This window comes from Diceros bicornis, chromosome 35 (assembly GCF_020826845.1).
Source record: "Diceros bicornis minor isolate mBicDic1 chromosome 35, mDicBic1.mat.cur, whole genome shotgun sequence".
Taxonomy (NCBI): Eukaryota; Metazoa; Chordata; class Mammalia; order Perissodactyla; family Rhinocerotidae; genus Diceros; species Diceros bicornis.
In genome coordinates, this window is record NC_080774.1 from 3,667,140 (window position 1) to 3,691,848 (window position 24,709).

Here is a 24,709-nt window from a genome sequence, read left to right on the forward strand (position 1 = left end):
AGATGGCCCACATGAGATACAGTCCCCCGACCCCACTCCCAGTATAATTTCACGAGATTACCTCAGCCTATTGGAACTTAGATGCATCCCTGGGGAGCAAGGAGGAAAATCTGAACTGCTTGAAATTGAATTCTTGTTCCTAAAGGTAAAAGATTTCATAAGAAAACTTAATTTCAGTTATAGGAAAAAAAATTATATTTTTTACATACCTGAGTGTGTGACCTAGAAGCCATTCCACTAGAAACTATTCGTATCTTTTTTTTTTTAAACTTTTTTTTCTTTCTCCCCAAGGCCGCAGTACATAGTTGTACATCCTAGTTGTAGGTCCTTCTAGTTCTTCTATGCGGGCCGCCTGCCTCAGCATGGCTTGATGAGCTGTGAGTAGGTCCACGACCAGGATCTGAACTGGTGAACCCGGGGCCGCCAAAGCGGAACGCGCCAACTTAACCGCTACGCCACCGAGCCGGCCCCTAAGTGATCTTGAGGTTATTTAAATTAGAGGCCCATTTGCTTTTACTATATTAGGTCATTTATCTATTATTTAAGTCATTTATTAAGAAGCAGAAGATTCTAGAACCTTCCAAGTCTGCCTGAGGCCGTGAATGTCCTTGATATAAACAATGAATAGTAATTTAGGGTGGGAATGAGGAACATCGCCTTCTTTGCTGCTCTGAACTTTGGCTTTGGGTGATTTCAACTTTTCTTTTCATGTAATTGATTCTCCTTTATTGAGAAATGCCTGATAAGTCTTTAAACTGCTTTGCAGCCCAGTAATCCGAGTCCTCAAATTTTTACATAATCGCAAGGTTTGCTGCAATTTGTGCCTGTTTTCCTGGGTGTGAAACTGATAGTGGACTCCACTGGAATGAGGCACTTCATTTACATCAGGCCAAAATCTCGAAGAGGATGCTGCAAATGAAGAATGCTACTTATTAAAAAACCAGACAAAACACAAATGCAAACATCGACAAACTGAAGAGGGATGATGGCTGCTTACACCGATACCCACAGAACCTGCGTTCTAGTAAGATTTGGGCTAGAAGCTTCCACAGAGGAATTACACAGATGTCATTTGTGGATTTCACCTTAGGAAATGGATGGACCCTCTGCCAATTGCACAAGTAGAAATCCCAGAATTCGTTGCTTTCTCTTACCCCCAGGTACCATCTATTAGCAAATCCTGATGGTCCATGTCTTAGATTGAGAATTTCTCCAGAGACAGAACCTGGAACAAGGATTTGGGAGCACATTATTAATTTTGCAGTAGTTTATTCCAAGGAAGCACCAAAATGGAACTGGGGAAGTGAGAGAAGGTAGGAACCAGGGTGTGCTAATGAGCATGTCACCTCGGTGTGTAACGGGAGCTCATTCTTCCTGGGAACCTCAGGAGGTGGTGTCAGCGATGTACCAGTGAACCAGCTCTTAACGAAAGCCCTGATTTGTAGTGTACTGCATTGAACAGTGTCCCTTCAAAAGTCATGTCCTCCTGAACCTCAGGTTGTGACCATGTGTGCAAAGAGGGTCTTTGCAGATGTAACTAATTAAGATGAGACCATCTTCGATGGGGATGAGCCCTAAATCCAATGACTGGTGGCCTCATAGGAAGAGAAGAGACACGGACACACAGAGGGGAGACAATGTGAAGACAGAGACAGAGACTAGAGTGATGCAGCCACACGCCAGCAAATGCCGGGAGCCTCCAGAAGCTGGAAGAGACAAGGAGGGATTCTCCTCCAGAGCCTCTGGAGGGAGCATGGTCCTTCTGACACCTCGATTTCAGATTTCTAGCCTTTAGATCTGTGAAAGAATATATTTCTATTCTTTTAAGCCACCAAGTTTGTGGTCATTAGTTACAGGACTCACAGGAAACTAATACATGTAGCATTTTCCAATCTTCTTGGTGTAAATATTCCTACCAGGGCTGATTTCAAGCTACCAACAGGAGGTCAGAGAGCCTTCCGGTAGCCTCCCCCTATGCCCACTCCCCTTATGATGCTGTTCTAGGCTGGCAACCTTCTCCTCCACCATTTCCTCCTGCACTCACTGCCTTCCAGCCACACTGGCATTTCCTAGTTCTCAAACAACCCTCAGCTCATTCTTACTTTAAGCCCTTTGTGCCTACTGTTCACTCTGTCTATTAACGCCTACTGTTCATTTTGTCTGTTAGCCAGATGTAACTGGATTTGATCACAAATTCTCAGTTTACATGTTGTCTCATGACTACCCTATTGTAGAGTAGTCCCCTTCCACACATGGCACTCAATTATTCTTTATTGCATCTGTTTATTCCCTTCATAGCACTGTATTTTCAGTCTGATATCATCTCATTGATTTAGTTAATGTTTGTTTTGTCTATTTCCTCCCCACAAGAATATAAGTTCCATGTGGATACGGACCCAGAATTCGCTTGTCTTCTGTCACAGTCCAAGTACATAGACTAGCGTCTTATCCATAGAAGGTTCTCAGTAAGGATTCTTGAAGGGACAGGGGAATGAACTTCATCCTCTCTGTCTACGTCCCTCGTCTCCTGTCTCTATCCAGTCTAACTCCATAGTGTCACATTTAATGTAAGGACTCTCACTTTCCATGGCAAAGAAAGCCTCTGAAAGCCACAGCACTCTGAGAGTGCGTCCTCACAAATCAAAACGACCCGGTCACCCAATCATACCCTTCCTCCAGAGGACAGAACAAATGAGAGAAGATGTAAATCTCGACCCCTAGCTTAACCTGGATTTTTAAAATCAATGAAATTTCACAGTCCGGTAATTTCTTTCTGCCCAAATGTCCTCTTTGACAGAAAAAAAAAAAGGCTTTTTGGACAGAACATTTTGGTCCGTAGACTATAAATTGCAAAAAAAGTCATAACTTGCTTCATTCTTTGAAACATTATCTAATGTTCTCCCTAAAGAGCGGCACTGACAGGATAACCTGACTTTCCTTGTCTTCTCAGTTCCACTTTATAAAACCTCCTGGATCCAAAGTTTTAAGTGAGTATCAAAGAACTCCTCAAATAGGACTCGCCTGTCAGAGCCCTTGGGTTTCCTTTCTATTTACTTGTCTAATAAGCCTTCCGAACAGATACACACTTAAGAAACCCACCCAATTTAGCTTCTTCCAGCTGGAAATTTGGAGATGCAGAGACCAATCCAAAATATTAGTATTTGGTCAAAGGTTTGAATACTTTGGACCGCTCTAAAGAACTTGGAAAAAATGTCCATTTTCAAAGCCAACATACTGTACAGGCATTTGGCCTCTGTTCCCAGCAGAGCTGTGCCCTCCGCAGTGTGACGGAGGGGAAAGTGAATCTTTATGTGTGTGAATCCGTTTTCAATGCCCCTGGGAGCCAGTCTCTCCAGCTATGTTTTTTTAATGCCTAGTCCTGGCCACATTCTCACCTGACTGTGCAGGAACTTTGCACCTGCGCCTCCCACTGCCTGGTACTTTATGCAGAGTGCACGGCATCTCTTAGGCATCCTGTGCTTCAGGTCAAACCACATCTGCCCAGAGAGGCCTTTTCTGACCTCCTCGGCCACCTCGAGTGCCGCATCAGAAGCCACATCTAACACCATCTACTTCTCCTTAGTATTTGTCACAGCTGAGACTTTTACAGTGGTCTGTGTGAAGATTTGATTAATATTGGGGATGGATAGCATGCATGCTCTGCCCAGATCCAGATCGCTAGGCCCCGTCCCTTCCCCCGTCTGCTCAATTTCCGCCTGCTTTCCCTGCGGCTCGCTCTTGGTGAATCCCACTTTGCTCCCTATGCAGAGGCCGAGGAAGGCCTGGGGATTTACATCCCTTCAGGGCAGCCCTTAACCACGAAGTACTATGAGATCACCTACAGCTCAGCACAGCTTCTAAACCCTCCGCACCTTTCCTTTTGCTTAGTTTCTTAGTCATTGCCCCTTCGTGTCCAGCTGAGGAATCAGCAAAGGCAGTAAGAGGAAACTGTGCCGAGTCTTGGGCTCTCTTCTCTGCAGGCCCCTTTCCTCAGGCATCTGGGACCCTTGGATCCTTGCTGCCTTCACAGTCCTAGATATAATTTTGTCTCTCCAGTCCAGCAAGCCAGCTGCAAGCTCTAGGCCGTGGCTTTTTGTTCAGTCTCTGAGCTCTACAAGGCGAATCTATAACGCCCCAAGAGGAAGGCCTGGTGGCAAATGTAGGGCTCACCTCAAGACGCTTCCTGCCCCCCTGGGATCTTTGCCCCCTCAATCTTGGCGGCCATGGCTGCTCTCCAGTGCCTCGAAACAGCTGTTTCTAATACTTCCTGCAGCTGGTGCCAGTATTATCTGTGGAGGAGTTTGTCTGATATGAGTGAGTCCTTCATCACCAGTCACAGAAGTCTCAGTGGCTTTTTGCTGACAAAGATCAGACTAATCACTGGTGCTGGCTGGCACCTTGACCCCTTTCACATCATCTTCTAGGGCTCCTTCTGCCCTTGGGAGCAAACTGTAAGCTGTAACTTCCTCTTGGAAGGTGCATCCCCAGGGCCCTTGGCTCAGCAAGCAGAGGGAGCTCTTGTTCAAATTAGCCCGACATGCTTTTCCCCCAGACAGATGCATATTGATAAGCAAAGATGGGGCCAGATTTCAGCCCCGATCTCTCCCTCCCCTTACGCATACGAGGCCCCTTAAGCAACTTTCAATGTTCCACCATATATGGTTATCCTATCGTCTTCTGTTAAGGGCTGAGGAACTTTCCCTGTTAATTATGCTTAAAAATCAATATTTGCACTTTGATCTCAACTATGGAAGAAAAAAGAAATACAAGGGCAAAAACCTATAAGGACATATCTGGAGTACCAGCAGAGGTGAATTTGGTCATTTTTATAAATTTTGTACTATGCTCATAGGCTACTTTTAAAATTGGGAAAATAATCTAAAAGTCATATTTATAATGGTATGCTTTCAAAATACGAATAAAGCCAGGCAAAATTACATGCACTGTTAAAAACACTGAAGGGTGTATAAGACGAGTTATTAATTTTTATTTCCGGGAAGAAGGACGAGGGTTTTTTGTTTCTTTATTTCTTCTGCTTTTCTGCATTTTCCAGATTTTGTGAAATAAGCCTGAATTGCTTTGTTGTCATTTCATTACATTTTTAGCTCACGAAAATATACGTAAAGCTTGTATTAGTGTAATAATCAAGACCACAGTCTTTGGAGACACAGTCAGGGTCAGAGTCCAGGCTCAGCTATTTCCTAGCTGTGACCTTGAGAAGGATACTCTGAGCCTGTTTCCTCCTCTGTGATACAGAGGCAACACCTACCTCAGGGGGTTGTTGCGAGTGAATAACTAAGGAATGTTTACAGCCGGCCTGGCACAGACTCCTTAAATGGAGTCTTATTATTATGTTAGTTATTGTTCATGTTAATAAAAGGTTAATGTTAATAAAAATAATATTAATCAATTATTGTTAATATTAATAAAGATTAATGTCAATAAATGTTAATATTAATAAAGATCTATTCTCATCTGAGAGAGAACAGTTTCTTTTCTCAGACCCTCGTGTTCTGAGGCCATGAGAGGTCAGCCTGGGGTACACAGTGACTCTGGCGACGAGCAGGGAGGAACAGAAGACCCACGGGTGAGGCTCACCCGCCAGTGGGCACCTACTCGCCACGGCACCCATCGCCCTGTGCGGTAACCGCCCGCCTCTCTGCCTCCAGCCTCTGACTGCCAGCGGCTGGAGGGCTTGTCAATTATGCCAGCCTTTGCGTGTTGTGCAGGGCCAAGCATACAGCAGGTGCTCAATAAGTGTGTGCTAAATGAATGACTGGACCGGCAACCAAGACACAAGCTGCCGTTGTTATTCTGACCATTTCAACAGGAAGGAGGAATTCCAGAGCGTCTGTCTGGACGGACGGTCTCGCTGCTGCTGTGTGCACCTCCTCAGTCTCGCAGGCTCACGTCCCCGTACGAAGGCAGTGCCTTTCCTGAGACGGCACATGCTCGTCTCACTGTGACCTCATCTGCAGAACCGGCCTGACACACGTCCTTGGGAATAAATCGGAGGTCATGTACCTGGACTCATTCAGTGGGGACAGAGGCTCACACACCGAGGGACGGTGGGCTTGGCGGGCGGGGGCAGCCCTGTGCTCAGCAGGAAGCGAGTGAGAAATGACTGATCCGATTTGTTTTAGGGTCTGACAACATTTTTTAAAATTATGTTTATTTAGCGTCTGTACACATAAAAGAGAAATCGTCCTCTGATTCCACCCAGCAGAAAACACGCACAAACCCAAGGTATCCGTGGAGGGAAGTGGCCCCGGCCCCACGTTAGTGGTTGGGGTGGTGCAATCCCGTGAGTCACAGGCCCTGGTCAGGGGCGGCTGGACTCGAGTGCTGGGCCGGCTGTAGCCCCCTGCTGCCTCCCTAGGGGAGGTCAGGCTTGAGCCTTAAGATTGCAAGAAAGGAGACATTTTCAACACCGTGACATCCCCATCAATTGAAACGACGGACAGGAAGCTTCAATGATCGTTGGCATCACTTACGTAGACCAGGGTGGCCAACCATCCCAGCTTCCCCTGAGAGGCTTCATGGGACACGGGTCTTCCAGTTTTATTTTATTTATTTTGTAATCGAAATATATTTGACATATAACATTGTGTAAATTTAAGGTTACAATATGTTAATTTGGGGAAAAAAGCCCTTCCAGTTTTAAAACCAGGACAGTCCCGGGGGAAATGGGACCAGCCGGTCACCCAACATGGACACAGTTCTATGCTGACAGTGAGGGCAGGGGCCTCCTTGAGCCTCCCGCTTGTGAGGAAGACCTCAACCGCCCTGGTTGTCTCAGGCCTCAGAGCCTAGTTGCTCAGTTGTTGAGCGGCCCCCGAGGTATTTGCCTACGGCCAGCAGCTGGCTGGGGTGTGTGGTGGTTCTCATCCTTTTATGGTTTAACTCAGGGCAGAAATTAAGCATCCGGCGTTAGAGCCAACCACAATCCTCTCTCCCCTTATTTGGAACCTTAATCTTTTAAAGAAATATATGGGCTAGCTAGGTAGGTGGCCAGATTTAGGAGCGGACATGGCTTCCACATAGAATGTCTTGAAGACCATCCTCTCTCACTGCACACGTCCAGCCACGCTGTTGGCGTTGGGCGGTAGAGGTCTCCTGGTGCCTGGATTAAGAACAGTCACCATCTTTCAATTCTATCAGCTTCTTACAAGAACAACAATTGTTACTTGATGATGTCGTGGGGATTATAATCCCACGTGGAGAATTTTCAGGAGGGGCTCCCATAATGAAAGAGATATCAGCACCTCTAGGCGAATCCACAGACAGAGAGTAGATTGGTGGTTGCCTGGGGCTGGGAATTGGGGGAAAACGGGGAGTGACTAACGAGTTTGGAGTTTCTTTTTGGGAAGATGAAAATTTTTTAAAATTGATGTGGTGATGGATGCACAATGCTGTGACTATACTAGAAACCATTGAACTGTACACTTTAAATGGGTCCATTTTATGTCATGTGAATTATGTCTCAAAAAAGCTGTTATTAAAAAAATACCACCACCTTGTCTTCTACCAAAAAATTCTATATAGCCAACTAACCAACAGCAACAACAATCCCACCGAAACCTCAAACAACAATAATCACAAAAACAACCAGAATACAAGGAGATGTTTTCCCCAGAGGATGGAGCCACATGGTCGTCCACTCAGTGTCACAGCTGTCCTTCTTCTCTGATGTCGATCAGTGGATCACAGGGTGTGGGCCTCAGACCGGAAGCATCAGCAATGCCCTGGACCCTGCCAGAAATGCACATTTTTCGGCCACACCTCGGCAATCTGGGTTTTATCAGCCCTTTTGGCGATTCTGAGCAAGTTTGAGAACCACTGATGTAGATGATGGTGGACAGCAATTGAAGGGTTTCTGTATTAGGAGTTACTCTGGATCAGTCAAGAATCCAGGAGGAAAAAAAAAAAAAAGATTGGCAAGTATATTGTTTTCCCTCTAGCCTAACAGACAGTTTATTTCTTCAACAAGTTGTACCTTCGGTGGGGAGAGGAAATAGGAGTCAAATGAGATAAGAAAGCCCACAGGAGACCGACTTGTCAAGCCATGGATAGCATTTTAATGACAATTGACTTCACAGGTATAAATAAATATCTCCTTCTTTCTGCCTATAGTATGTGCTAGAAATATCTTTTTAAAAGGTCCAGCTGAGGCTATGAGGCTTCAAGAACCCTTTCTTAGCTACTGATTTTAGTAATTAAAAAAATAAAAACAAGAAGCATCCCCCGGGTCTGCCAGCGCCGCCCTGCCAAGGGTACCATGTGCCGGCCGCTGGGTGTCATCCTCCCTCGCTGGCTGGAGTCTGCAGTCACGAAGGAGTTTACTCCACTGCGGTGTGGGCCTCCCTGCCGCATACGCTTACTTTGGATGAATGCGTTTCGCAATGTGCTGCTACACAATTAGGCTGTTAAAAAACACAGTTCATTGACAATCTAACATAGATTTTTATCTTTTCATTTTATGCTGGTACACCCCACCCAATAAAGTAAGAAAAACAACTGAAAAACCCTCCAGCAGGTTTTATCTTTGTTTGTTTCTCAATACCAGTATCTCCTGATAGATGAGGTTGACACTAGTTTTTCTTGGGAGTGGTCTTTCTCTTGTGGGTTTGACCCGACTTTCCCCCACATAGGAGCGTCCCCACAACACCAGGGATGGAGTCACTGAGTGGACAGGGGGCCCTGGCTGGTTTCTGTGATGCTGGCTGCGTCCCAATCGAAGACCCTCTGACAGTGTCCCACCCACTGGCTTGGGCCCTATGGTGGGTGCGGTCGTGGGTCAATGACACTGCCCCCACCCGCCAAAGGCTCCCAGAGCTCTCTCTAATCGTAAAAACCAGCAACTATCAACAAGGCTGGAGGGATATAGAAAAGCATCAAACTTACTACTTAAAGAATGGATTCATTGGCATTGCTTCTAAGAATTTGTCTAATGAATAGGAGTATAATTTATGTTTAATTTAGGAAAATATATCATTCGATCCTCAGAAGTAAACATTAAACGTAAATCAAATGGAAGTCTAGGACACAAAAAGAAAAATGAGGGGGAAGAAAAACGTGGACAAAGAGAAGAAAAGATTATCAAGTAAAGGTTTAAAAATCCTCAGGTCTGTCCCAAGAGGCAACTGATATCCGGAAACATGTCCTCCAGCCCCACGGTGACAGTCACAGGCTGTCCTAGACGGGGCAATATTGAAGTAAAATGGAAAATGTCTTTCGCAGGCCCTAGTTTTACATTTTGCTCCTTTATTAGAAATATAAACAGATGATTATTTCTGTCTCTTTTTATTTGTCTTTTTGCATTTTTTAACAAATAATTTTTGGTAGCGTGTCTGTGTTATAGTTTGACTCATAGAATAACGTCCCTAATTTGGCCTCTCGCAGTTCAATGTCGCTGTCAGCTCCCCTCCCAGAGTTGGTTCCGCTGACTTTCAAAAATCTGCCATCCTCGACTGCTAAAAAACCTTTGATTACAAAAAACGTCCCTTCCAGGCTTCAACACTCCCATCTGGTCTATAAGGGGCCCCAGCGCTTCCCTGCGCAAGCCGCTGACTCCTGCTGCCCTAATTCCTGGGGCCCAGATCTACTCGGGAACTGAAGGAGGGGCCCGGGCACCCGGCCCCTTGGCCAGAGGGGCCTACACTTTACCCTTGAGTTTCTCCAGATAGTTTCTGAGTTCTTGGGGGGCGCCCACGTCCACGTCCTCGCACCCGCATTTGATGTCCTCCTCGTGGCCGCCGAGGATGGAGTTCACGGTGGGGCAGCCGTCGTCCGGGGGGATGGTGGTGAAGGTGGTGAACTTCACCTTCTTCCTTTTCGAGGTGGGCGAGTGCAGGGGCTCGTGCTTCTGGTCCCCACCCTGCTTCCCCCTCGCGTCGGCCGGCCTCTGGAGGTGGCCCTGAATGTGCTTTTGGGAGCCGCCGTTGAGGAGGAGCCGGTTGTTCTCCTCGCAGCCCCCTGGCCCGCGGTCGATGACGGTCGTGTGCTCGTCCTGCGGGGCCGAGCCCTCGGCCACGTTCTCCAGGAGCTCCGCCTCGGTGCCCAGCCACACCCAGTCGTGCGAGTGGGTCACGGAGGCCTGGCCCTCCAGGGGCAGCTGCTTGTGCCTGTACTTGAGGGCGAAGGTGACGCAGTTGATCAGGAAGACCAGGATGGCTAGGCAGAACACCCCCAGGAGGGCGTACATGCCGATCTCCAGGTCGCTCAGGCCACGCGGCGTCTGCACCAGGTCACCGTCCCCCAGCCCGCCCCCCCCCTCGGGGAGGTCCACCGGGGCCGGGAAGTTGGTGAAGTCGATGGGGATGTTCTGCAGCTGCCCCTCTCCGGACAGCCTGCCCCCGTCCAGACGGCTGTCCTTCGCCACCTTGTTGTCCAGCAGCGACTTGGCCGTGGTGCTGCCTCTCCGGAGGGCACCTTCCTCGCGCCCCACGGGGGAGCTGCCATGGAAGTGCGCGTCCTGGCCCTTCTGCCGCCGGTCACTGGCATGGTTCCTGATCTCGCCCTCATCGTAGTCCCTGCCAGGGCTGGAGTCAGCGTCGTTCTGGCCAAACTTGACCCTGACGTTGCCGATGCCCACGGCCAGGATGCTCTTGCGTTTGGATTTTTGGCAGGCTTCCGCAATGGTCAAGTCCACTCGGACCAGCGGCCCCTGGCCTTCCCCTTCGGCAACCACAATGGGCCACCTGGGAGAGCGGGCCTGGGGAATGGACACAACGGCCTCATCCAGGGAGGTGGCAGTCAGGGTGAAGTCCTTGGGGTCATAGATGTCCAGGGGCGTCACCGAGCCGTCGCTGAACTGGAGCCAAGTGCTGACCACGGCTTCCTGCAGGGAGAGAGGCAGTTAGAAGACCAGAGCTCGGGGAGATGCCTCTTCTCTTAGGAACCTGCCCACCCCTCCTAGAACAGAACCCCCCAAAGCAGGGAGCAGACTCAAAATCCAGACCTGGTGGTTGGGCATCTGGGGAGAAAACGTTCAGATTTTATGTCGAGATCAGAGAATGAACTTAATTTAAACTTTTATGTCGAGATCAGAGAATGAACTTAATTTAAACAAGACAAATGTTGACACATGATGAGAGCGCGGCATCATCCTTACCGGGAAGAACCCTAACTGAGAAGTTGCACCACCGGCCTTGTTGACAAGGACTCACTTGAACGCGTTGGCTGAGTCTTCACATCTCTGCTGCTCACTCTGCTGCTCCCACTTCCCTCCCCTAAGGACCCTGTGAGGACGCTCCGTTCAGTGTATTACATTATCCGGATAATCCACAGTCATCTCTCCATGTCAAGATCCTCAATCACAGCTGCAAAGGCCCTTCTGCCATGTAAGTGACATATTCACAGGTTCTAGGAGTTAGGACGTGGCCGTCTTTGGTGCACCCTCATTCCACCCACCACCATGATGACAATAGCTAAGACATACGTAGTGCTTCCTGGGAACCAGCCTCTGTCCCAAGGGTTTTTCATATATCAACTCATTTACTCTTCACAATATACAAGGTGGATACTATGATTGTCAATATTTCTCATTCTGCAGGTGAGTAAACGGATCAGAGAGAGGATCAGTGGCTCTCCCAAGATTGCTCGGTGAAGGGATGGAGACCCAAGCAGTTTATCTTGAGTCTTAACCACCGTTGCTGGTCTGTCTCCCGGCTGCCTTTGACTCCAGGTCAGGGATTGGAGGAAACAATTCTGACTTGTCTGGAATTCTGCCCCGTTCTCTGAGAACAGGCATTTAGTGATGCAATTTTCATTCATCTGATCATTCCATGGACATGTATTAAAAGCCTCATTTGTGCCTAACCCTGCACCAGAAACTGAGTATTCTTTGGAAAGGAGGCTGACAGAGCCAGAGAGAGAGAATGAACAAGACAGGGTGGTTTATCGTGGCAGGCGGGGATGTTGACTGGAGGTGGGCTGGGATGTTCACTCTGCATAGGTTTGAGCGTGCTGAATTTTACTTTGTAATGCACAGTCAGTCAACTCTTTGCACGTGGGGAGGACGGAAGGTGATCAGAGGCCAGGAGGGAGAGGGGTGGGCACTGGCCATGAAACGGGGCCGGGATAACTCCTGTCAGACAATCTGCTGGACGTGATGGAGGTGAAGTAAGGAACAGAGTGAGGACAGAAATGGGCAGTGATTTCCTGGTTGGGAGGAGCTAATGGAGCCCCCGGGGTCTGTTATGGGTAAAGGATCCAGTGTCTCCTTTTATCCTGGCTTCTGGACACGATGACAAAGGGCAGAGGATTTAGAGAGAGAGTTTGGAATTAAATACACAGATCCACTATTCTCTTGAGGACATTTTTTTAAACCAATCCTTCTGGGCCTCAGTTTCCTTAACTGAAAACGAGAATGTGAATCCCTAGACAGCACGGTCTGACATGAACATTTAATTTGCCTTCCCTCCTTTCTGGCAGGGACTAGAACACTAATTTTCCTTTCAGGACCACATCTTCTCTATTCAGTGTCCATGTGGTGTGAGTGGGGTGGACCCACCCCTCCAGCTCCAGAGGTTGGCATGTGCCCAGGGTCTGGCCAATCAGAACATTCCACCATCCTGTTCACAGTGATTGGCTCAGGGAGGGGCACATGATCCAAACCAGCCAATGGGACGTCATGCCTAGGCTTTTGCTGGAACCACAGAGGAGAAGGTTGCTTGACCTGGGGCTGCTGAGTTCGGACACAAGCCTGGCACAGGGAGTGGTCATCTTGCCACCACCCAGGGAAAGTCAGCTGGGACCTGAGGGCAGCACAGGGCGAAGAAGAGCTGAGAGATGGAGAGAGAGAGATAGAGGCTTAAGAGCATGTCCAGCAACAAAGAAGACTGGCTGAGTATAAACCAGTTAAAAAGTAGGCAAAAATATACAACAAGGAGATGCAAATTCCCAGGAATGAGAAATGAAAAAGGAACACACCACAGAGTGGTGCACGCAGTTAGCTGTTGCTGGGGTGGCCTGAGGGGTGTCAGAGCTGCTCAGAGGACCCAGCAGCCCGTGGCTGGGATGTTGATGTCGCCCTGGGGACGTGTCAGAGGAGGACGAGGCCTTTGCATACAGCAAGGACTAGTGAGGGGGCCCACTCCACGCAGGGGGATGAGAAAATCCTTCCCACTGGGCCTGAGACACAGCGATCATGCTTGTTTGTGCTCTGAGCCCTGGGCGGGGAAAAGTCTCCCCCAGAAATCAAAACCCTGCACCTTCCCCATGGCTGGGTGTGGAGTCTGAAGTTACACCCCCCATATGGCACAGGAGCCGCAGGCAAAGGAATTCACTCGAAGCTGGACCTGTGCAGATAAAATGCAAAAGTGCGCAGGAATTCTGAGCTCAGGAGCAAGTCAGAGCAGGCACAGGAGGTGCTCATGATAACAAAATATTTACAGTCCCTAGGAGGGAAGGCTCTACCGTGGGAGAGAACCACCAAACACAAAGAAAAGATCAGCAGACCAAGGACTTGAGATACTGGGACAAAGGAAAAGGACGATAAAATAAAACAAACCACCACCACCAAAAAAGAGCCTGTGAAATAAAGTAGTTGAAGGAAAATTAAAAGGAGTGGAAACCACACTGACAGAGCAGGAGGGAATGGAAAAAGAACGGGGGGATGCAAAAGGAACCAAACAGAACTTTCTAGAAGCGGAAAATACACTAGTTGAAGTTGACTACTCAATGGATCATTTAAACAGCAGATTAGACATGTCTGAGGTGACAATTAGTGTCCTGGGAGACAGAGCCAAGAAATTTACCTAAAATGTGATCACAGGAATATAAAGATGAAGAATACGAAAGGAAGGTTGAAAGAAATGAGGGAGAGAATGAGAATGACCAACAGTTTTCTGTTAGAAGTTTCAGAAGGAAACAATATGGGGGGAGTCAGTATTCAAAGAAATAATGGCTGGACATTTTCTAGAATTGAGGGAAAATACCAATAATAAAAAGGAAGATTTCTGATAACAGTGTGTGAGCATCTGGATCTAGCTTTACCTGAAGATGCAAATGCCTGGACAGGACTGATAAATTCCGATGTCTGTTTATGGCAGCCTGAGTTGGGTGTCTATTACCTGTAATTGGAAGCCCAGGCTGACTGCACTGCCTGTAAGGAGTGAGTGGGATTGCACGCGAATCTGAAGATGGAAAGTGTCCACCGTTGGCGCCTGCCCATTTCTGATTCAGAATCTGCCTGCCCAACTTTTAACTGCCAACCCTGCAAAGTGATTTTGCCCAAGGGGATTCCATGGCCTCTGGAGCCCATGCGGTCATGTCTGCAGCCAGCAGTGCCAAGGAATGAACCCCTCCAGGAGCAGCCCTCAACAGGAGTTGTTATATACGTCCCAGTTCCCTTGCCCCTCAAAACCAACGACTCTTCTCACGTTTTCTACACTGGCTGACAGTTTCCCCAGCAGCCTCGGAGCCCACAGTGGTGGCTGAGCTGGGAGCACACTCTGCTGGCTGTCTTCCCTTCCCGCCTCACTTCCCACTCCCCTACTGGGATTCCCGTCACTGCCCAAATAAAGAACAGGCACATGAATCCTTTCCTCAGGCTCAGCTGCTGGGGGAACAAAGCTAAGACAAATAATACAGCTCAGCAATTTTCCTTCTCACCCTCATCTCCTTTGTCCACATTGACTGAAAAATCACACAGTCAGACAAGTCCTCTTCAAATGCACTCACACCAGGGGTTTCCTTGTTTCATGTTCCCATCCTAGCCTTCTCTAGAACAAATGAGGCACAGGGCAAGTATACGCTGCTGCCCTCACTCGTGGGCCTAAAAACCTTTCCAATCTTGTATTCCAAGTTGGAAACATCAAGAGCAGGGTGCCAGCCTTCAACACTCCGAGGGCTGAGATAAAACGCTATTAGCTCAGTGTGCGGGCTCATCTTGCCTAACTTTTCATCTTGAATTAATTTTTCTTCACATCTCTAGACAGAGAAAGAACTTCCATAAAACAAGCCCCCTGAATGGCAGATTGCCTGAATGGAGCCCTCAGAACACCGCAGGCTTGCCCAAATCCATCCCATCAGCCCTGCTGTGTACGTGAGACCAAGTGCGTCCATTAGTGCATTACGGCGAGGTCGGGATGTAGGGTTTTCTCAGGAGAAGCCAACCATTTCCCCAAAGATGAGACATTCTGAGTGACTTAAAGTAACACGTGCCCACGAGTGACTTAGAGCCCCTTCCTTTCAAGAGTCACGTCTGCAAACTGGATGAACTACACCAACAAATCCCCCGCGTCCGTGCTGGGCCCGCCAATTATCAGCCGATGAAGACAGATGGGTGACATTGGATGGGGACTGGTGGCCTTGCCTCATGCCAGGGAGGTTGCGATGCCAGTCACCCTCAATTAATTACTCATTCTCAGCAAACAGCTGCGTGATTTCTGCTCTGTCTCCTCATTTTCCTCTGCTCCTCTTACTCTGCTCTTTATAAACCAGAAAACACCCTCCACTTTCCCACCCCCAGGAGAGACGAGCAGAGAAGCCAGCACAGCAGGATGGACGTGGATGTGAATGTATCCCAGGTCCCTGTTGCTGATGTTGGAACAACGTCAGGCAGCAACTCCCTGCAGAGTTTCTAGGATGGCCTGCCCTAATCCTGGGGACCTGGGAATAATGAGACACTGCTGCCGTGGTTATGTTATGTTATATGGCACAGTTGACCTCAAGACAGAGAGATCTGCCTGGGTGATCTGGGTGGGCCTGATGTAGTCCTGTGAGCCTTTAAAAGCAGAGAGATTTCTCTGGCTGGTGGCATAGGGGAAGTCAGAGATTTAAGGCCCGAGAAGGACTCCACACACCGTTGCTGGTTCTGAAGGTGATGGGGGCAGTGGGAAGTGAGGAGGATGCTGAGAGAGGCTCCCAGTCAACAGCTCACAGAGAAATGGACTCCTCAGTCATACGACTGCAGAGAGACGGGTGAGTGTGGAAGCAGATTCTTTCCCAGAACATCCCAAGAGCCCAGCCAGCAGACACTTTGCTCTCAGCCTGTGATACCCTGAGCGTAGACCCCGCTGAGCCCACCTGGACTCCTGACGCCCAGGACTGTGAGCTAGTAAGTGGGTGTGGTTTTACTGCTAGGTTTGTGGCGATTTGTTACACAGCAGTAGCTGACTAATACACCCCTGTGCAGTGGGCATCCTTACTCATCGTTACTCATCACAGCCCCATTATTCAGACGCTGTAGCCATATGGATTTCATACAGCCTGCATCACTCCATTCTGGAATGTAGTTCTGCGACCCTGCCCCTCTTCCTCCCTCCTCCTTCCCCTTTTGCTGAATCTGGCACAGTGACTGGCCCTGCTCCTCTTGACCTCCGGCATCTGGGCCCCTACCTGCTTGGGGGTCCGCAGCAGCTCCTCAGCTGTGGCCACAGCTGTGATGGCCTTGCTGTTCTCCGTGCTGGGGTGGAGGGTGACAGATAGCCCAGCCACTAGCTGGATGGCCAAGTCTGTCACCGAGACTTTGTCATCTAAGACGGTGATGGTCTTCTCTGCCAGGATGGAGTCCGACAGTGGGGACAACACCTGTGGCATTGGCAGGACAGCAGACACATCTGTCACCCCTGTTCCCAGATGTCGGAACCTTTCCCAGCAACACTTCCCCCATGCCCCAGGCCTGGGTCCAGAGTACAGGCCAAAGGAGTCACACAACTACTTCACTATATACACTAACCCGACCGTGCCTTTGTAAGAATCAGATAGAGTCACCCCTTCCCCGAGACACTTTAGTTATCTCTGTTGGAAAATTGAAATAAATCTTAAAATCCATTCTGGTTTTAAAAGGAAATGACCCCTCCCATTTAGATGAGGCACGCTTGTACACTGTACAACCTGGTTAACTAAACATGGCGATCCTGCTAACTGGACTTATGAGGACTTGCATACAAACACTTTGCACATCATGAATCACATTCTAAGATGGAATTAACTGGGGAGAACTGAATTATAAATAGTCTACTCTCTCCCCAGGCCCCCAGCACAATGTATCCTCTGCTGAAACATTACTTTCCGCCTCATCTCTTAAACCAAATGTTGGACTTGAAACATCCAGGTGAAATGACAGAAATGTATGAATCACTTCCACATATGGTGGTTGTGTAAGGATCCAGAATGACATTCCAAAAAGGTGGAGTTAGTAGGGTGGGACTTGAGGGCTGGCGGAAAAGGCCCTCGACGCCCCTGTCATCTGTCCTGAATCCCACCATTCTATACATTTCCTTGAGCAAAAGATAAGTGGTAGGAGTTTGAAGAGGGTTTGTTGAATGAATAAACGGCAGAATGACAGAGTGACTCCAGGACAGAAGGATGGGAAGAATGAAGGCATGCATCTTCCCCTGGCCACTGGCAGGAGCAGTGCGTGGAGGAGGGAAGGTTATTTCTAAGAGGGTGTAAGAGGTACAAGTCTGGAAAGGGGGTACAAGTGTGGAGAATCAGCAGTAAGATGGGGAGTGTTGGGAGGAGGTGGGAACGGAGGATGACCAGTGGAGAGTGTGGTGGTCCGGGGTGCTAAGGGATGTGGCTACCATTATCTTGGTTCTGTTTGGAAGGAGATGGGGACTCAAAGAGCTGGCCCCTGCTCCCCTTCTGGTGTCCCCACGACGCCATCACAGGGACAGGGCATTGGCCACAAGGACCCCCATCCTGCAGGCCTCCCCTGTGCCAGCACACGCTCCCTGTTGGGGATGCAGAAAGTCCGAGCCCCAGCTTCCTACCTGGATCGTGGTCATCCCGACCTCCCGCCCGACCAGGACCCTGCTGTCCTGGAGTGTGGCCACGTGAGGCTCCTCCAGCTTCATGAAGTCTGCCACCAGGTGGGTGATGTCCACCTGCCAGTCGGGACTGAGCAGGTGGCTCGGCTGGCCCCACGGACCGGCGTCCTCGGACACAAACTGGGTGAGGACACGCACGGTGGCATGCTGGTACTGGAGGGCGCAGCCCCGGCCCCGCCGCTCTTCCTCATCTTCATCCTCGCTGTCTCGCGTGGGCCTGGTGGGAAAGGGGCAGACGCTCTCAGGTCCAGGGATGGAGTCAGAGATGCCCTCCAGTCACAAGCCAGACAGGCAGGTGCCCCCCTCAACCTCCAAGAGACAACACGCCCGACAGGAGCCTCAGGACCACACGGGGAGCACTGGTTCTATCACTGGGCAGCACAAAGGGTTAGGGAGCTCCTTCTTGAAGACATTTATTGACAAATATAAGACTAAAGAGCTAATATTTACTAAGCTTACACTGTCCAATGAGCAGCTAATAGCCACATATGGCTATTTCAATTTTAAATGAATAAAAATTAAATACATTAAAAATTAAATTTCTCAATCACACAGGCTGTATTCCGAGCACATGTGCTAGTGGCTACCATATTGGACACTGTGGTTCTAGAACATTCCACCACTGCAGAAAGTTGTATGGGACAGAGCTGTGCTATGCTCTCGAGATGTGCCTTTCTAAGCTCCACATGTGTGAACTCCTCTAATCTTATAACACTTTGAGGCAAAGCTGTAACTATTCTCATGTCCAGATGAGGAAACGCAGGCACAGAGAGGTTAGGTAGCGTGCCCAAACTCACAAAGCAGAAAGTGGCGGAGCTTGGGGTGGAACTCAGCGAGTCTCTGTTCTGCCTTCTTCAGGGACATGGAATAGACTCATTCTCTTGGCCACTCACGAGCACTAAATGATGCGAGTATCGGCTGGATTCATGGCTGCCCTCCCCAGTCAGGCCGACTTCCTTCAAGTTCTGGTTGTAATGGAGTCAGCATTGCACTGTCCCGGTCACTCTTCCTGAGGAGCACTCTAGTTTGCACCTTAAATGAAGATCCTGGTGCCTGGGAGGCGTCAGGAAAACGGCCCTGATGGTCTGGGATGGAGGAGTCCAGGCAGGAAACCAGGACTCAGCATCAACTCTTATTTAGCTAATCCGGGGGCCACAGAGCTGAGAAAACAAGACCCCAAACTGCTACCTATGACAATCCAGAGTCACACAGAATAAACTAGGGGCTTTTTTTTTTTTTTTTTTTAGTTTAAGAGCAAACAGTAACCCCATGGTCCAGCATAAATACAATTAAACTTTATCCAATAGTTTGATGAGCACAGAGCTTTTCAAGTTTATAGGTGTCCATAAAGCACAGAGAAGGAATCGCTGAGAAGATAAACCAAACTTCAAATTCCCTGGGGGCTGAGGGGCTGGAAAAATGCATGACATCTGTTGCTTCACTCTGGGGGGCCACTTTCAGAGACAGCCTCCGGGAGCCCAAGTTCGGAGGGCAAATGGCCTGGGTCTGAGGCTGACCCTGCCGCTTAGCAGCCTTCTGCCTGGCTGGGCTCTCCTGGCCTTGGTTTCCTCAGGGTGGCTGTTCAGCTTTGGGGAAATGTGATCGCTGTGATAACGCTATGCGCTGTCTCCTGCGCTGGCTCCTGTCGTGTTATGGTGGGTAAACCAAGCCACTGTCATCACGACTCTGGTGCATCTCCCCATCCCGGGCTCACCTCTTGCTGGCCGCGATGGGGACCCTCCAGCCTCTGATCTGGCTCAGCTCTGTGTCAGAAACCTCGATCTGCAGGGGCAGCCGGGGCACCCACACCGTGACGTGCAGGGGGGCACTCAGGTGCTGGTACGTGAAGTTCACCACCGCGTCCACCTTGCCCTTCATCTCTTTGCCGTTGACGAAGACGTAGTCACAGTGGTCAGACACCTGCAAAGACAGAGGGAGAGGGGATGCAGGGGAAGTTCATGGGGCCCGAGAGACCCCCCTTCTTCCATTTGTCTTTTTCTCTTGCAAAGCACACGTACTTAATTTATGTTGCTCTCAATGCAGAGCCTGAGACAAGGATTCAGTGCAGTTGGTTTACTTGGGGGTGACTCTAGGGAGCAGGGGTCAGGGAGCAGACTGAGGGAGACAGAGAAAGAGGAAAAGTCAATAGAAAGGTGAATTTTTGCGTTTGCTGCTGTGACCATTGGGCTTAGTTTCTCTGGGGCCTCATGAAAAGCCTACAGAGGTCCGGCCCCATGGCTTAGCAGTTAAGTGCACACACTCTGCTGCTGGCGGCCCGGGTTCAGGTCCCAGGTGCGCACCAATGCACCGCTTCTCAGCCATGCTGTGGCAGCATCCCGCATAAAGTGGAGGAAGATGGGCACGGATGTTAGCTCAGGGCCAGTCTTCCTCGGCAAAAAGAGGAGGATTGACATAGATGTTAGCTCAGGGCCGATCTTCCTCACAAAAAAAAAAAAAAGAAAAAATGCCTACAGAATTGTCCACCTAAAGGATAACAGGCAGGAATACTATCTACCAGCTCCTGTCCCTCCCTGGGTGAGGGACGCCCCTGTGGGTTAACTCGCCAGCACTTCTGCATCTGGGAGGAAGGCCCTGGGGCAGGGGGCAGAAAGCAGCTTCAGGTGGGATTTGGTGTCATCACAAAGTGACCTTGAACCTGCACAAAACTGCAGCTGGGACTGAACTCTGGGGGTGGGGTGAGGGAGTGTGATGTGGGCACCAGCGCTGTCCGTTCTCCAGGCTGACATCTGCTCAGAAACTGAGCGGCACGCATGTCCCACCCCATCCAGCCTCCTGGGACCTGAAGGGCTCTATTGCCTTCCTCTCCAGCAGGATTCCCACCATTCGCTCCTCCCTCCACACTGCCCAGGTGGCTCTCCAGGACACCCAGGACTTCACCCATGTAGAGGCACCCTTCTCTCCCTATTTGCCTGCCTGGCCAGGTCCCTCCCCTCACCCCAGGCCTGTTAAATTTATTCGTGTCATAATTATTCATCCTGTGAATGGCAGCATCGCATCAGTGACTACCAACCTGTGTCTCCCCCTGTGTTTTGACCATTTCTAGCAGATTGTGGCCTCAGGAAAGAGACAAAACAGAGCACAAAGCAAAACAGACACACAGACAAAGAAAATAAAAATAAAGGTCTGCAGGCATCTAGACTTTGTGTTCCAAACCTTAAACCTTTAGGGGGATGGATCTATATGCAGCCCATGGACATTCTCCTCTGGCAAAGAAACAGCAGGCAGATGCTTGCGTTCCCTGGGAGCTGGGGGGAGCAGTGTGCACGGGGTGAGACCATAGCAGAGGTAACCCATCTGACTGAAAATGGGTGTCCTCTAGGAACTGTGAACAGAACACTTGAAGACCAGAGGCCTCCTCCCCAAGGCCTGGGCCATAGTTAAGTCTCCCGGAAATTAGACTGGGATTATGTTCTGCTGCCTTAATGAACTGAAAATAGAAATCAAGTTGGTTATAGAGAAACAACATGATCTGTCTTGCATAGCCAAGTTTATGGCATGTGATTTAAACTGGCCCCATGTGTGCCTATCAACCACTAAGCTGTGAAATCTCTGAAGGCAAGAAGTACGTCTTTTTCTTCTTTGATCTCTTGGTTCTTCACACCAGCTTCTCATGAAGCATTTGCTCAGCAAAGTGAATAGTGAATGGATGGATGGATGAGTGGATGAATGGATGGATGGATGCATGAATGGATGGACAGATGGATGGATGGATGCATGGATGGATGGATGGATGGAAAAATGGATGAACGGATGGCAGTCAGAAGGATGGATGATCAAGGCCCTTTCCTCATGGAGAGGCCTGCTTCAAGACAACCAAACAAGGATCTTGGGCTGAGAGGAGATGTGGTTGGGGACTGAGATAAGATGGAGCCAAGAGCAGCAGAAACACAAGAAGTTAATTTGAAATCTTCCAGAAAGCTCGCAAGCAGTGTTTCCTAATCATTTGGGGGTCACTGACTCCTTTGAGAATACACATAAAGTTAATTCTTGCTATAGAAATGCAGATACATACAGTTTTGTGTAACATTTCAGAGTTAACGAAGTCACACATGGCCTCTTCACATAGCACTTACCATACTAAGCTGTAATTGCTAATTTGCTTATCTGTCTCCTGTCCGGATTGTATGTCCTCTGGAAGGAGCAGCGTTTCCTTCAGGGGGGTCTATGGACCCAGTTAAATCACATCCGATGCTGAGCAATGAACTCCTGTGATCGTCCTCTCTTTCCCCAGCTTCCGGGAACTGTAAATGGCTACTCTGGGCCCAATTTTCATCTTCAGCTTGCACTTCTGTTTGGAGGGGCAGCTGGTGAGGGCTGGGCTGAGAGCACTTCCTCCATCTGCTGGGGACAGCGGCAGGGAGCAGTTGGGAGGGGAACCCAAGGATGGATCTTCTTCTTCATGGTCAAGAGTGCTTTCAAAATGTTTAAAGCATTTATTGATTAAAGGTGGAAACCAATTTTAGTTGTTGTCCCAGGCTTGTCATTAGTATGTAAACACTGTCCTGGACCGGGGCAGGCATTAGCATAATAGCCGAGCAAGAGTTATATCAGTAATCACTTCTTTAATCAATGTTGTAATTCACAGACCATTGACTTTCCTCATCTATTACCTTGCTGCGCTCTGGTGGGAGGGAACCCGGCCGCTCCAGAATATATAAATAATTAAGAAGAACGCAGGGGTAGGAAGTTGCAGGGCGCATGATAGAGCCATTGTCACCGCTATTCCTGAAGGTGCCATAAATGTCAGGGGACGTCTCAGGACACATTAATCATCTCCTAAGTGGCCAGCAGTGGGAACCACAGCATCACAAAATGAGCTGGCACGTCTGCAAAAAAGGAACTGAAACCCCGCAGGAATCTTTTCAGTCCCTTGGCTTCGTTTCTGGGACTCTTTTTCATCTTTCCTTGTGGGTGGGCTGCCCATTGAGAAAAGTGCCTGCTGGCCTCTGCTCACTCTGGTGTTTAAACTCTCCAGCCTGAACGCATGGTGGCCACTGAACCAGCCATTGATGTCTGCTCTTAAGGACCTGGAAGGGCTGGGGTGGGTCCCGTGGGTTCTGGCTGAGCATCATATGGTCCATTGACATGTTCTGTTGCCACTCAGGCCTTGGAAAGTTCCTGATGACCTGACCTGCTTCCTAAGAGAGAGGCTAGGGACTACTTTCTATGGGGAAGCCAAGGCATCTTCTGGTCAACCATGGACATCCAATGAGACTTTTGTCTGGACCCCCTCAGCCAAGCAGGTTCTCACACTTGAGCGAGCATCAGAGAGGGTTTGTCACATGCAGACTGTTGGGCTCACCACAGAGTCTCAGATGGAGCAGGCGTGGGGTGGGACCCCCGTAGTGGCATTTCTAACAAAGTCCCGGGTGATGGTGGTGCTCCAGGATGGGGAACCACAACTGGGGACTCACTCCTTGAAATAATGCAACTGCCCCTTCTTCTGTGTTTCCACAGCATCTTGTATGTCCTGTCTTAGTCCATTCAGGCTGCTATGACAGAATATCATAGACTAAGGGGCTTAAACAGCAAACATTTGTTTCTCACAGTTCTGGAAAGGCCAAGATTAAGACGCCAGCAGGTCCAGTGTCTGGTGAGGGCCATTCCTGGCTCATGGATGGTGGTCTTCTCTCTGTCTCATCACTTGGTGGAAGGGGTGAGGGAGCTCTCTAGAGCCTCATATAAGGGTACTAACTCATTCTTGAGCTGCTACCCTCACGACCTAATCACCCTCAAAGCCCTGCCTCCTAACACCACCACATTAGGGGTTAGGATTTCAACAGAGGAATTTAGGAGACATAAACATTCAGTCCATGACATATTCTATTCATTATTGCAATCATTTAGTTATGATGCTTTAAATGCCGTCTCTGTGCTAAGACTCCCCAGCTCCTATGTCCAGATATGGAACTGCTCATTCAACATCTCCACTGGGATCTCTAACTTGCATCTCACACTTAGTATGTTCAGATATCAAACTCCTGCTACAGTTTGTTGCCACTTAGGAGACTGGGGGTTGGGATAGAAATGAAGTTCAGGCACAGAAGAATGAGACTGACGCTTCTGCACCCCTGATTTTGCGTACCTGCTCTGTTCACGTGAAATACTGAATGCTCTTGCACAGCAAGGACGGCTTGTTTCACAATTGCAGGCGCTTCTCATTATTTGCACCCTCAGTCCTTTCTGGAGCTATAGGCAGCAAGGACGACCCCATGGCGTAGATGAGGAAACCGAGGCTCGTGAAGTTGGGTGAGGAGACGTGGGGTGAAGACTAGAACTTGTGTGCGGCCAGTGCAGGATTCACAGGCTGTTTCAATCACATTGTCTTAACAGGCAACATCCTGAGACTGTGGCCTTGGAAGCCATCTTTCCTGCCACATGGGTCTTAGGGTCATTTCCATTCCTGTTGGCACTGAGAGAGGCCACTGGCCATGACTCTGATATGGACCAAGTCTGGGTCTTTTCCTTAAGCGCCCTGGCTCCTGTCCCAAATGAGCCCACTGGACAGGCTGGATCATTCCAAATCTGGGCAGGGCACACACGTGACCCAGAACTTGAGGAGAGTTTAGTAAATGCACTCTTTACAAAGGCGTGGGTAGGGTTAAGGGAAACCAGCAAGAGATGGCAAAGCATGCCAGAGATGGAGGGGGTAGTGGACTGAATAGTGGCCTCCAAAATCCACGTCCACCCGGGACCTCAGAAGGGGGCCTGAGTTGGAAATAGAGTCTCTGCAAATGTAATTAGTAAAAATGAGGTCACAGCAGCTCAGGGTGCGCCCTAAAGGACTGGTGTCCATGTGAGAAGAGGAGAAGACACAGAGACTCACACATGGAGCCAGATGTGAAGTCGGAGGCAGAGACTGGAGTGATGCTAAGGCACGCAGAGGACTGCAGCAGCCCCCAGGAGCT

General features: G+C 49.2%; 1 protein-coding gene across 1 annotated transcript in view; it reads right to left on the bottom strand.

The window, feature by feature from the left end:
- Positions 1–6,150: 6,150 nt before the first annotated feature.
- The window catches only part of TMEM132C (transmembrane protein 132C), a 356,987-nt gene continuing 338,428 nt past the window's right edge, over positions 6,151–24,709 (bottom strand). The window contains exons 6-9 of the mRNA XM_058531234.1: positions 19,495–19,700; positions 17,724–17,997; positions 16,345–16,536; positions 6,151–10,840 (exon numbers count right to left, since the gene is read on the bottom strand). Of these exons, the coding sequence (XP_058387217.1) occupies positions 9,656–10,840; positions 16,345–16,536; positions 17,724–17,997; positions 19,495–19,700 (1,857 nt within the window). The 3' untranslated portion in view covers positions 6,151–9,655. The remainder of the gene's footprint in view (positions 10,841–16,344; positions 16,537–17,723; positions 17,998–19,494; positions 19,701–24,709) is intronic.